Here is a 13,813-nt window from a genome sequence, read left to right as displayed (position 1 = left end):
TCTAGCCATCATCAAGCATCTATAGATAGAGGAATGTATAACCCTACTTCAGGGAGCCCTTAGCGGAGCAATTGCGAATGTCGTTCGAAAACCAGAGGTGTTCTACGAAGCACCCCGACTGTTCGAAACCACCTTCATTGTTCAGTAACATTCAAGTTATGATTGCGTAAACCGCGTTATTCAGCGCAATCGAGAAAACCTTGATACTGTTGAAGGTCATTCTAGGAAGCAATATCGTAATTATATGTACATACTAAATAAACAGCGTGTGATTACTGAATAATACATTTTGTTATCTCAACTAGAGAAATAGACACACTTGAATAAGCACAGTGTTCGAAGAGCTCATATTAAAGGGAGCAATATCGTAATTATATTTACATACTAAATAAACAGAGTGAGTTAACTGAATAATACATTTTGTTATCTCAACTAGAGAAATAGACACACTTGAATAAGCAGTGTTCGAATTGCTCATATTTTACAAAACAAGACGTACGACGGTTAGAATACACACAATCCTCCTGATGTGTTAAGTTTGTTTGAGCTATTCACAGCAACCTGCAACGCCGGTGACATAACCAATATATATCCACGGCCATACTTATTTGCACTTACACTTAATTGTTACTTCTGTGGTCACTCTTATTGGTTAATTCTGGTCACACGTTGAGTGTCACACTTATTTGTTACTTCTGCGCAAATGTTCAGTGTCACACTTAATTTTACTTCTGGTCATACGTTGAAAGCGCGGCGCGAACGGCCTTGAAAAATGCGAGAGGAAAACTCGCGGGTAGACCTCTATAAGCACGCCGATTTACAATGTCGGAAGTTGCGATAATCCGTATACGCTGTCCACAAAACCTTACTTAGAATTAAAATTAAGCAACGTAATTGCAAATCTAGGTTATATGGCAACAACAGCTATTCAAAAATATAACTTTCATGAAAATCGGACTTAAATTAAGGAATGGTATGTAGACTTTTAGGCGAAAATATAAAACCGCGAAAATTGGGGTCCGTAAATTACCCGGGAAACAATACTTAAATTTAATATTTACTGATATAACCGAAGGTGTAGATCCGCTGAATCCTAACCAAACCAAATATATATTTTTAACGTTATCGCACTTAATTTTAAATAAAATATCTCCCACTCAAAGCGAAACCACCGAAAATAGTAAATTGGGCATTTGCCCAACTTCTAGGGCTCCTATTTCAAAAATTTATGAAAGGCTATCATTGACTTTTCCAGACCTAACTGTTGAAGAGATATGCGCGACACGGCGGCATCGGCGGCATCAGCATCGGCTACACTGTACGTGAAAAGAATACACAATAATCCCTAGGATTGTGTGTATAAATAATAATTGCTAAATAATATTTTTATATTTCGTCCCCTGAAAGCAAAGTATACGAGATAAATAAGATTTGCTTATTTATTTTTAATATAATGTTTTACAAATTCTAATACAATTAATATATGAAATTCCACAATGTAAATATAACCCTACAATTTCAAGAATGTCAAGTGATATCGCAACACAAACAAAACCCAAACCAACCCGGAACCTAACCTAACCTAACCTACCCCGACCTAAACCAAATCACCCCAACCTAAACCAACCTAACCTAACCTAACCTACCTAACGCAACCTAACCTATCCAACCGAATCTGTCTTAACCTAACCTTACCTAACCCAACCCAACTTAAACTCTGGCTTAACTAAAACTACATATAGATGTATAAGGAGTCAAATTGGACAATATACTTTTTATTCGGTCCTAGTCTTTTCCTTGATCCAAATATGTTAATATTATTTGAATTTTACCATTAATTAATTTTCATTAAAAAATGGGCTCTTCGAGACATTGCCAATTTTATATCCAAAATTATATTAAAAATATTGTGTGTAGTAATTGTAGGAGCATCAATTACAAGTTTACTCTGAGAGTTGTTTAGCAGAACCTTCCTTGAACAAAACAGCTTACACTAAGCCAGAGGAACGTAATTTTACATAAAGTAGTAGAAATAAGGGCTCCAATCAGTGGCGTAGCAAGAAATTCGTCAAGGGGGGGGTTCGAAGTATGTGAATGTTAAGAGGTGGTCGAGAAGGGGGTGGAAATTTAGTACAGTCAAAGGTAGGCCCAAGGGGGGTCTGGACCCGGAAACCCCCCCTTATCTACGCCACTGGCTCCAATAGACTTTTAACCCTAAAAGTCAATCAACGGAGATCCGGATGTGAATAACAGCTAATCGCGTTCTAGCTCGGACGAAAAGGCAACAACAGAAAAATACAACACAATCTTCGATACGTGTTCAAGAATTACACCTTGAATGAAGATGATTGCTCAAATCAGAAATCCCTGGTGACGTCATTGGGGCGGGCGTTGATTTTGGAAAAACGTTTCCATAGGAAAACCTTTGTTTCCAAAATCCATCATATAGTGACTTTCGAAAAATTATCCATCGGTAAAGATGGTTGTTAATAGTGCTACGCGTTCTGCATGTTAGACGAGTTATTGATTCTACCGTGACAGTTCAAAATACTTTCCAACCGACCAAGCCTTGGAACTATTTCAAGCGACCCTCTGTGAAGGTTAAAGCGTATTTCACGTCGAAAATGAAAGGTTTACCTTTGAAGGCACTGCGGAAGCATACACTAGCATCACGGCAGAAAATTGTCCGCGTGTAGTACTCCGCCTGACGATATAGAATATCAAGTTATAAGCCACACTTCCCCGGTATAATAACTTCACAAAGTCACTGTATGATGTATTCGGCCGTACAATATTTTTTATTGGGAAAAATCAACGACATAGTGCAGGTTTTAAGCGAATTACAATAAGATTAACGGTATAGGGATATATGTACTCAACAGAAAGATATTTTAATTTAATTAATTTAATTTAATTATGTTATAATTATATATTATATTTTCTTAGCTAAATCGCGGCATTATACGAATGAATCATTGATTACGTCGTAAATATCACGAATCGTGGAGTGGAATTGGAAAAAAATTTAACTTAAATGAAAGCTCGATCACGAATTTTTTCTTTGCCCGGATAAAAATAGATTCGCCCTATAGCGACTCATTAATTCGAGTAACGGATTGAAATTCGCGGTATTTCTTAATAAATAGACGTTAAATTACTAGCGTAACGATCATCCTCTTAAGAACGTTCAAATATTTCGTCACGCGAGTCTACCATTAAATCGTTGTCGGATTGTCGCTGCGCAATATCGGCGAGCTTATAGAAAGTCGCCCTAAAACCAATATTGGAATTGAAAAGATTCATTTTTATTTGCATACAGATTGACCGTGAAACTCTCCGTCTCTCTTCTTCGCCGTCAGCAACGAGTTCTAGCTGGTTTCGCCGCTTTAAAAAATTGGATATCTCGCTACGTTAGTTTCAATATCCCTAGTGTATAAGCCATTGTAATATTTGAACATATTTTCTGGTTTTCTTTGTCGTACGGTTCAAAAAGTTAATTTGACACGGTAACCGCTTTATTAAATGTCATTTAGCTAACGACGTAAGCAAATAGAGAAAATTAGTAGCGGAAAACCAATTTAAAAAACGTAGTTATTATTTTCGCGTCATGTCGTACAAAATCCCGGGTATTTTGGCGGTTGTGGGTGGATTCTTGATCCACTTGACTCTCGGAACTTTCTTCACCTTCGGGAACATGAGTACCTACATGACGTCCTACTTGGTTCGCCGCGTGGACAATACGGTGGACTACGGTCAGTCCATTTGGATAAACGCCTTGTCCTACGTCGGTCAGGGTTCCCTGATGCTCTTGGGCGGAATTCTGCAGAAGAAGATTGGCGCCAGAAGTACTTCCCTGGTCGGATGTTTGGTCTTCAGCGGAGCGACTCTGCTCACGTATTTCGCCATCCAACACAGCTTCGCCTTGACCGCCCTGTTCTACGGACTCACGTCTGGCGTTGGTCTCGGAGTGGCGTACGTGGCTCCAATGGTCAATGGAATGCAGGTATCATTACAGCTTTTATCTCCTAATATCAAAAGTAATTTGCCGAGAAAAAATCTCAGAGTGATAGCGTATTCTAGCTTCTATTTTGTTTGAAATTATTTTAAATGGACTCGAGGATAAATGACTTAAAGAATCAATAGAGTTTCCGAAAAGCTACCACCTTTATCTAAAAAAATGAGGTATTTTCTTATAGGTTTATTTTATTTCCACTTTTCGAGAAATTAGATTAGACAATATTCCATTTTCCATTATTTAGTCGAATGGGGAATTGATGAAAAATAATACCTGATTAGAAATTATTGGGTTATATAATTCAGAAAAGCAAATGATACCCGAAATAATCTGTAATCTTTTCATCCTAATTGAAATTAGTCTTTAATGTATTATCAATTTATTAGCTGAATAGGTACTCCCTGAAATAGAAGAGTACTGATGACAGCGAGTTAGGTTTCGGAATGTTATTGGGATCGGCCGGGTTGGAATTTTTATTTTTCTATAAGAATAATATACTTCTAATTCCTAGTATCCGGTGTCATCGGGTTGGAGGTGTATTTATCATAATAGTGAAAATAATATTTTTGGGCCAAATTAAGAATAATTTAGAAATACCTTTATTTTTAAACATTTTGAAAAATATATTTACCAACTTTACCAATTAAAAGACCAAATTAAAAAACCGGAGGACACGCGGTAGCCCCTTCAAATTTCACGTATTTTTGACGCCTCTGAATTCAAGGGCGTATCCAGGATTTTAGTCGGTTTTAATTTTAACTTTCGCCCCCTTTTGATACCTAAAACTAACTTACGACTTGCATCCCCCCTTGAAATTGAAAAGTAAAGTTACGATGGGGTTGGAAATTGCCTGAATTAAACAATACTTTTTAAATATTAGCATGAATTTAACCCGATTAAATATTAATTTTATAAAACTACATGCAATTTAATGAATCTAACGCGTAGTGGTTTCCTGATCGAAAAGGATTGGTCAATGGTATTATCACAGGTGGATACGGGATGGGTGCTTTCGTTTTCAATCAAGTTCAAACAGTTTATCTCAACCCCAACAATACATCTCCAACCGTGGATGATGGGTAAGTTTTCTTTTTCATTAATCGTTTTTTCAGAAGTATATAACATGAATCTTTCGAGAAAAGTATCCATTTAAGACTGGGGTGCTCATATGACCGATATCTACTAAATGCGTTCTCGACCTTCAAAATGGCCATCTTGACCTTCAAAACGTTTATCTATAAAATATATTAAAATCTTAAAATAAAATGAATTTATAAGTAACGCGATCTCGACCTTCAAAATGGCCATACCGACCTTTAAAATAGTTATATCGACTTTTGAAATGGGCATCTTGACCTTCAAAACGTTTATCTGGAAAATACTTTAAAATCTTATAATAAAAAAAAATTATAAGTAACGCGATTTCATCTTTGATAATGGCGATATCAACCGGCGAAATCTTTTAAATTGATAATTTTGGCACCCCTCATCTGGGACCGAAAATTGAAAGCTTGTACCTTCGTAGGCTTTGGGGCTGTTTTCAATCTACGTGATATTTTCCGCCAAACCGAAGCACGGTTAAAAGATGAAGTTTATTAATAAAAAAATTTAAACACGTAGCGAGCTTTCGAGACGTGGCTCCTCATAATACACACGTGGTATCCGTCATGCATATTTAACTTTCATAAAGTCCAGTGGTTAATTCGTCCATGGTTAAACATGGTGACCGAAACGTAAAAGTTTAAACTCCCTTTATCGGTCCCGTGATTTAATTACAGTCCACTCCTGAATTTATTCATTTTTCTATGAATACGGACCTGCATTAGGAAGTTTGCCCTCAGTCGCTGGGATGGGAGGAGCTTCGTTATTATGAAGTTGTTCACCTTAAAAATTCTTTTATTTGGCCAACGTTTTCAAAACTATTTATTGGCTTATGTGATTACGTAAAACGCAGAAAGTTATCGCCCCTTCTAGCCCCAGATTATAAAAAGGGTAATAATATAATTCGATATTCATGGTGGAAATTAATTAATTAATTCTAAATTGGCCCTAGAACGAGAGGGGGAGGTGGGGTGGCGAAGTGGTTAGCACTCTCGTCTCGCAGCAAGTGGAACCGATCCCAGCTTGTGGTACTGGTTGAAAACTCGGAACCACTCCTTCCGTGTTGAGTTTGTAAGTTATCTCCTTGCTGGTTAAAGGGGTTTTCCTCCGACCTCTTTGGTGTCCATAAAAACTTGCTGAGGTTAACGGTAATAATAGGTGATTTCATTTCCTAGATAAATGACAGTCTTGTTGCGCAACATTTATATAGCATCTAGGCGTAAGAGAAGCGGTCCTGTCAGTTAATTATAGTCCACTTATTATGTATTCATTTCTTTTCGCCTGTTCTTGGACTAAAAGTGTACTCTTTTTACCCTAAAACATTTTATTTGACTGTTCCGGGGATGAGAATTACTCCGCCCCATAAACTATTCACTTATTCCGGAGTATTATGGCTACTCTTTTTACTCCTTCTGAAAAGGAGGTGTAAAGGAGTAAATCGGATTTTTTCGTTTGCTAGCCAGAATTTATCTGCTGAAAAGGCCACAGGCAGCCAATGTTTTTACTCGGACTCAAACTAATCGCCACCACGGAATCGGAGTAAAATGACGTCATAGCGTATTGAAACCACCTAGTAAGTGTAGGGAGCTGTTGGCTCGCGTAGCATGAAGGGCTTGCCATCACCCTTCTACGTAATTTAATCCGACCAGCGGTAATTGGCATCACAAGTCATTAGTTGACTTAGGCCAGTGTGTTTACTTGGGTATTAGCTTAGATAAAAAACGAAAACAAGAAGAACGTCATCGGCGTGCGCTAAGGGAGCCAATGAGGTTACGGACTGATTTGATTGTTTTAGTGGGAAGGAACTTACTGTTAAAGCATGAGTGGAATTTGTAACAATTAGCTATAAATAAATACATTCTTGCTTCTGGTTTGATTGATTCTTAGGTATTTTGACGATGAAGACGTTCTCGATAGAGTCCCGTCCGTATTTTTGTTACTAGGAGGCGTGTATGGACTGTTGGAGTTAGTGGGTATAGTTCTGCTGTGTCCGGCTCCGGTTCAAAAGTTTCGAGAGCCTGTAACGGAGAACGGAAAAGGCGATGAAAATGCCAACGGAGACCACGAAGCTCTTCCAAAAACGGCTTTCATCCCCGAAGACACTGTCAAGTGGAAGAATCCAGCAGACGGTATTGGCTCGCGAGCCATGTTGCGCAAGAAAGAATTTTACATTCTGTGGTTGACCTTCGCCCTAAACGCTCAAATTATATTGTTTATCAATACCATGTACAAAGTATGTTAGTCAATAGGTTTGTGGAGGCGTTTTCACCTAATCTGTAAAACAATATAATACAGGCGTTCGGTCAGACATTCATCCATGACGATCAGTTTTTGTCCATTGTTGGATCTGGGGCGTCTCTTTTCAACTCTTTGGGTAGAGTTGTTTGGGGACAATTGCTGGATCGATTTTCCTACAAGGTAGGTCTTTTTGACTAGACAAGAAAACTATAATAACCTCTGTTCAGAGCTCCACCTTGGAACTTTATCGAAGTCATTGTTACCATCGACCAGTACCAAAGGCGGGGATTTTTTGGCATCCGCTGGAAATATAGTTTGCTATTTAAAGTGATCTGTGTTATATGTTATTTACTGTCTGCCACTAATACGAAGTGAGAGCTTGAAAGGGCTGGAACAAAAATTAGTATTTTCATAAAAGTATTTTCACACTTAAAATTGAATCTAAATACCTCAAAAAAGAACCATGTTAACCCTGTTTTAGGATATTTTACAATTAAGGACTAACGATTGGACATAATATGGCTAGTCTGCTTCGTAAATTAACACAATGGTTTTTCTGCGCGAACTTGAGTGCAAAGTTCGTAAGTTGCTAGATAATTTTTACTGTGGGTGTTCTTATTTGAAAATTGCGCCTTTAAAGTGTTGGTTGCACGAAAAATCGATAGTAATAAAAACGAATGAATGCGGGCTTCTTTTGAAGCCCAGGACGTTCTATTTCCAAAAATTTCATTGTCGAAACAAATTTCCAAGACTAAGTGTATTAACTTTGAGTCCGAATCTGACCTTTTTCGCTCTCCAAAATACTGAAATTTTCGGCGAATTTCTCTCCTCCGTAGCACGAGCAATTTGGGGCAAATCAAAGCTGTAGTTTTATTCCTAAAATAGAAGGAACTGAAGTGGAGGGATTCTGTTTACTTGTAGAAGTTTTCGAACCAGAGGTTTATAATCATAATAATAGGCTTATTATAGAAATAAAAAAAAATTACGCGCGCACGACCCGACGTTTTAAGAAGAATTTACAAGGAGAATTCGGTTTCATATCTTTTTTCTACTACGTAGGCTTGTGTATGCCTATTTCAATTACTACTGCGTAGGACTTTTTCCTGGGTGTTAAATCAACCTGCTTTTCATCCCAGATGTAAAGAAATGTATTACAGATAATTAGCCAATGATACGCTTCGCATTTTCTGACGTCACGGGTGCCGAAAGTAATTTTAGAAGTCTGGATATTCGCCGAAAAACTCGATTTACACCATTTTGACTTCTTTTTATAATAATTCAAAGACCACTTAACCGATTTTTATGAAATTTTCTGTACTTGCTATAAAATGTTTGCTCTAACTAATGAATCATTAATTAGCCATAGCTCAAATTTCGGGCAACCAACACTTCAATTAATTGAGCAGTTAATGAAGTTACTCGTATGTTTATTAATGTTAAAGAATAACTGCTTTAGTTGTCTTAGGTAACATTGATTTCGAGTATAGAATATATTTTAAATTATAATCTATTTAACAAAATAAACACCCCATCCGTTTATCTTCCGCCATTCTCGTAAAAATAAATAAATTAAAAATCGTGGAAAAAAATCTAGTTTCATATACTTTCAATTTATGTAATATATTAAAAATTTCTGACAAAATAGAATTTAAAGGGGAACGGCCAAGCTTTTCCAAATATGGCCTTATTTCCGTATCAAAATATTAACAAGACGTTCAATATACTAACACGTACCTTTTTTGTCTTTAAAAAATAGCTTTTGGCCCAAAAAGTTGAAACGAAAAATAACGCCAGGTGTTTGGGTTTGAATTTTCGCCGCCATCTTAGGGGCTGCCGACAGCGCCCCTAACCCCGTATGAGTGATATGTGAACTATCCTAACTTTTAAAATCTCGTCATTTAGGCTTAAGTCTCTTAAAACAGGAACGCGCCGCGCGTGCGAAACATATTTTTCGCGTCTTCAGCAGCGCGCGCTTTTACGTTTTTTTTCTGTCTTACCGACTTATCACCAGGTGTCGCGGCGGACGCACGCTTTTCGATTTCCCGAAATTTCTTTATTTTATTAAAAATTAACCACTCAATATTTTTTGATGCGGTTTTCGCCATCAATTTTAGTTTTTAATGGGCTATAGGGCTATCTAACTGGTTAAAGCTTGACCGTTCCCTTTTAAAATTCAACATTACTTTGTATTCCTCAGAAATGTATGCTGGTGCTGTGCGCCTCGCTAACAGTCCTCATGCTAACGTTCGTGGTGACACCTTACGGAGGACGGACCACTTTCACTATTTGGGTTTTGGCCATCTACTTTTCCTTCTCTGGATTGTTTTCTTTACTGCCTACAGCTACGGCCCAAGCTTTCGGGCCGAAAAATGTTGGAGCTAACTACGGAATCCTTTTCACGGGCCCGGTAAGACGCCTACTTTGTAATAACACCATAAGTAACATAAGACGCGTAAGTGTGACATTCCTACTATCTGAACGCTATTTTTTCTAAAGCAAGGGGAGGCAGGCCCGTAGCCAGAAAAATTTCGTTAAGGGGGCAGTAGCTTTTTGGGAGATGGCACATTTTTTACGTTACCTAATTTCGAAAATTAATTTAAGTGGCGCCGTGAAATGTTTTTGGTGTTCAACAAAAAATCTTGCTTTCTGAAGCAGACCATTCTATAACTTGTATTTTATTAAGAAATAGTTACCTATATATAACGATCTAAACATTAACAAGTGGTCCAAAAGGAAAATTTCAACGAATAGAAGTTTGAAAAACTAATAAAGATGAAGGAGCAGAGAATATTCTTTGAGGGGAAATGGATTAAATTGAGGGGGCATGTGGGGGAAAATAAAAATTTCATTTGGGGGGGCATAATTTATTTTTGAGTGGGCATCGCCCCCGAATGCCCCCCTTGGCTATGGGCCTGAAGGGTGGTTCCAAAGAAAACCTTTTTGATGCTTTCCCCTATTACACTAAGTCGGACTCACGTTCCGACATCTATTGTGCCATCTAGGAGCAACAAACAGAAGGAGAACGCAGCTAGCCTTTAAACACGCTTGTTGTGTACAAATTTCATTGGACGAACCTTTACGCTGAGCGTCTTCAGGGAAAGGGGGAAGACAATTTCCGAATTTTCCCCTTCCGACGTCAGCAGGCGCTAAAGCGTCGAACCAATGAAAAATGTACACAAGAAAATGCACGACTTTCGACGGGTTGCGTTCTAATTGTGTGGGGCGCTATGTTTGTTTCTCGTAGGTGCCATATAATTAAGAAACAGACACATGTGTATAGATTAATAAAATAAAGATAAAAGGACTACTTTAATTAAACAGTAAAAACTATTTTACTAATAGTTTTTACTGTGTAATTAAAGTAATCCTTTTATCTTAATTTTATTTATCTATTGTGTCATCGAAGTACTACACTAGAGCCGCCATTTGCTATAACGATATTCGGTTTCACGAATGACCATATAAGTCATTACGTGGCTAAGGACTGAGACCTATTCTCAAGCTGTTACTAAACCGTTGAAAGTCTTAGCTAACGGTACCCAAGAAATCGCTAACGACAACCTATTTGAATTATCAGCCAAGGTTTAGTAAAAATTTAAAATCTTCCGTCAGTAAAAAGAACGTTTACTTTTCCAAACTAATGATATTGAGGCGGAACGTAAAAGTGACCAATATAAGTATCCCCTTAGTTTATGGAGGTAGTTATTTCCGAATTTGAGACTTAACCGCGTTTAAACTAGTCGTCGCCGTTAAAAAAACCACGTAACTTGAGATACGTGGTTTGTCAAAATTGACATATTTAGATTCTACACCCAAATTTACATTAAAAACATTAATAGTTTGCAATTGGATTTATAAATCGAGAAAACATTTCAACGTATCTTTGATATTCACAACTTATTTCGCGCAAAAGCATGTATCTTGCTTATTTTCAGCTCCTATCTCACTTCATGACGCAAAACCACGTATCTCTAAAAATTCCCCTTTAGCAAAATATTTTTAACGAAACGAAATTATTTAACTATAAAATTAACTCACATGTAAAAACCTAACACGCGATTTCACAAGTCCCTGCAAAATTAAAAAATCCATTTTTCTCAAAAAGGCCACCGAAAAGATACGTGTTTTTGTTTTAACGGTGACGTAGTTGTCATTACTAATCTGGTGGTATAGGCGCTTGCATAAATTATTTTGGTCTTTCCGATCTTTAAAAAAATCCAAGAAATACGTCATAAATAGGTTATACTGGAACGTTTACTAGATAATCGTAGAAGGCCACTAAGCCTAGGTTGAAAACGCGTTCTAATCTATTTAAAATTCCAGTTCCAAAGAAGCAAGCCGGGTGTGACGAGTACCCTCTTCCGAAAGTTCCGATAGACCAGTCCAGTGTCATACTTACGTTTATTATGATCTTTGATAAGACATGTATGTATAATCGAATTGAGAGTAGAATTATTTTCCAAATAGGCCGTGTCGTCCCTGATTGGAGCTCAACTGGTGGGTTTAATGCAAGATCACCTGGGCTGGTTCGGCTCGTTTTGTTTCGTGGCGGCCCTGAGCGCCACCGCGTTTTGCGTCACGCTGTTTTTCCCTTCTGATCCCAGTGTGGTCTTGAAAAGACATTTTGAACCTTTGAAACAACACCAAGAAAAACATTTTGAGCCTTTGAAACAACACCAAGAAAAACATTTTGAGCCTTTGAAACAACATAAAGAAAAACATTTTGAGCCTTTGAAACAACACCAAGAAAAACATTTTGAGAATCTGAAACCACACCAAGAAACTCCAATGAACTGAAAAAATTCCAAACTTCAAGGTTTCATGTTGGTTTCGACTTCAAAATTCATTTAGTTAAATCGTGTTTTTTTATTTTAGTGAATTTCGAAGTCGCCATTTGCATTTAGTTTACGTTTATCCTGGTTGATGTCGTTATACGGTTGTTGTGACTAGAAGAGTCTCTAGAGACGAGATAAAAACTCTAATTGGACAGTGGTCTACGACAGTTTTGTATTTTGTACAGTTTTTGTGTGAATTAATCTTGAACAGTTTTTCAAGGTTCTGGTGTAACTTATCTTTTCTCACTAATTTAAGCAATAACGAGTAGTTTATGAGCCAGGTGCATAGGTCAGACTCATCAGGAGGTACCAGATAAAACTTTCGGGGTTGGATTATGCGCTCTCAAATTCCCTAGCTTTTCAAAATGGTGGTCGTTTCAAGTTGGCGGTCACCCGATACTGTCTTTAAATGCGCAATATTTCCGGTTCACTTAAGCCGTGTTCACACTAGACACTTTGGAACCGTTTTTAAACGATTTCGAAAGCTAAAATTGAGCATTTTCAGTGTGAACTGTATTAATAGCCATACGATAAATACATTCGACACCAAAATTTTACAATTTGTACTTTCGAAACTGTTTTAAAACGGTTCCAAAGTGTCTAGTGTGAACGCGGCTTTAGTAAGATCGGGGTGTTTTATACGTCATGTCATTTGTAAGCTCTTTCAGTGCATAATATTTATTTGTTATGTGTAACGGGTTTTGAGACACACCCATTTCAAACCTACACCACTTGTTTCCGGACGGACATTTCCGGTTATTATTGAAACCACAGTTACCCAATAAATAATATTTTTTTGTCCATACAGTGAAGATTTGTCTTTCAATCAAGTTATTGTTGATAGAAATTGTACCAATAGGAACGAAGATTTCTAATAAATTGTGCGTATTTTAATGAAATCAAGTTCGTTTAGCACTAATTAAAATAAGCAAATTTAATGGAAATTAAACATTTCAAAAAAACCTTTGGAATAAAGAAATATATGGATATACATAATCATGATAATCATCCCAGCGTTTTAGTACTCGTTGTGCTTTTGCTGCCATCTTGGAAGATGGCCGTCTTTGCCTTAGTCGATAAAACTCCATAAATAATTAAGCTACTATTACAAGATTTTTTAAGTGACAACCTTTGTGTAAGAATAAAAAAATATATATTTAGGGTGAATGATTATGTTGGTACGAATCGTACGATCTATAGCGATACCGCCATCCATCGCATAGTCGAACCATATTCGTATCCCTCCTAAATAATAAAAAAAACCCTCTTATCTATTTGGTTTCCTGAAAGTGACGTATTTCGATGAGATTTAAATACGGAGGAAACAAAAGCATGGTGCCCGCTGATATAAATAAATACATTCTTGGCTAGAAAATTTGAATTAATACCATATAACATAATTTACTTGAATATACATTTTATAATAATTAATTGTACATAAAAATACTAAAATATGCGATTTCAAACATTGAACCGTAAATGCTCAATTGTAATTCGAATAATTTCAATAACATCGATTTCTTTGATGTCGGTTATATTATAATAATCCTGTAGTTTACAGGCATCTTTAAATTTGAAACCATTTAATCGGAATTAGCATTTATATTCTTTCTGTGAATTTACG

The 13,813-nt window shown here is 37.0% G+C and overlaps 1 protein-coding gene across 1 annotated transcript; it reads left to right on the top strand.

Moving 5' to 3' along the window:
* The first annotated feature begins 3,607 nt into the window (after positions 1-3,607).
* Positions 3,608-12,666, top strand: LOC149953047 (apicoplast pyruvate carrier 1-like). Its single transcript, XM_090169800.1, has 6 exons — positions 3,608-4,003; positions 4,964-5,094; positions 7,004-7,349; positions 7,412-7,534; positions 9,552-9,761; positions 11,822-12,666. Exons 1-6 carry the CDS (start codon positions 3,608-3,610, stop codon positions 12,149-12,151), a joined length of 1,536 nt encoding a protein of 511 aa, XP_090025926.1. The 3' UTR covers positions 12,152-12,666.
* The last annotated feature ends 1,147 nt before the right edge of the window (positions 12,667-13,813 follow it).

The sequence above is a fragment of the Leiobunum rupestre genome, chromosome 3 (genome assembly GCF_980474605.1).
Source record: "Leiobunum rupestre chromosome 3, qqLeiRupe1.1.hap1, whole genome shotgun sequence".
NCBI classification, from domain to species: domain Eukaryota; kingdom Metazoa; phylum Arthropoda; class Arachnida; order Opiliones; family Sclerosomatidae; genus Leiobunum; species Leiobunum rupestre.
This window is presented reverse-complemented; position numbering and strand designations above follow the sequence as displayed.

Excerpts from the sequence above, each read along its gene's own strand:
- LOC149953047 (XM_090169800.1), top strand. The coding sequence starts at position 3,608 with ATGTCGTACAAAATCCCGGGTATTTTGGCGGTTGTGGGTGGATTCTTG. Across the intron at positions 7,535-9,551 it reads TGGATCGATTTTCCTACAAG|AAATGTATGCTGGTGCTGTG; the intron begins GTAGGTCTTTTT and ends TGTATTCCTCAG. Across the intron at positions 9,762-11,821 it reads GAATCCTTTTCACGGGCCCG|GCCGTGTCGTCCCTGATTGG; the intron begins GTAAGACGCCTA and ends TTTTCCAAATAG.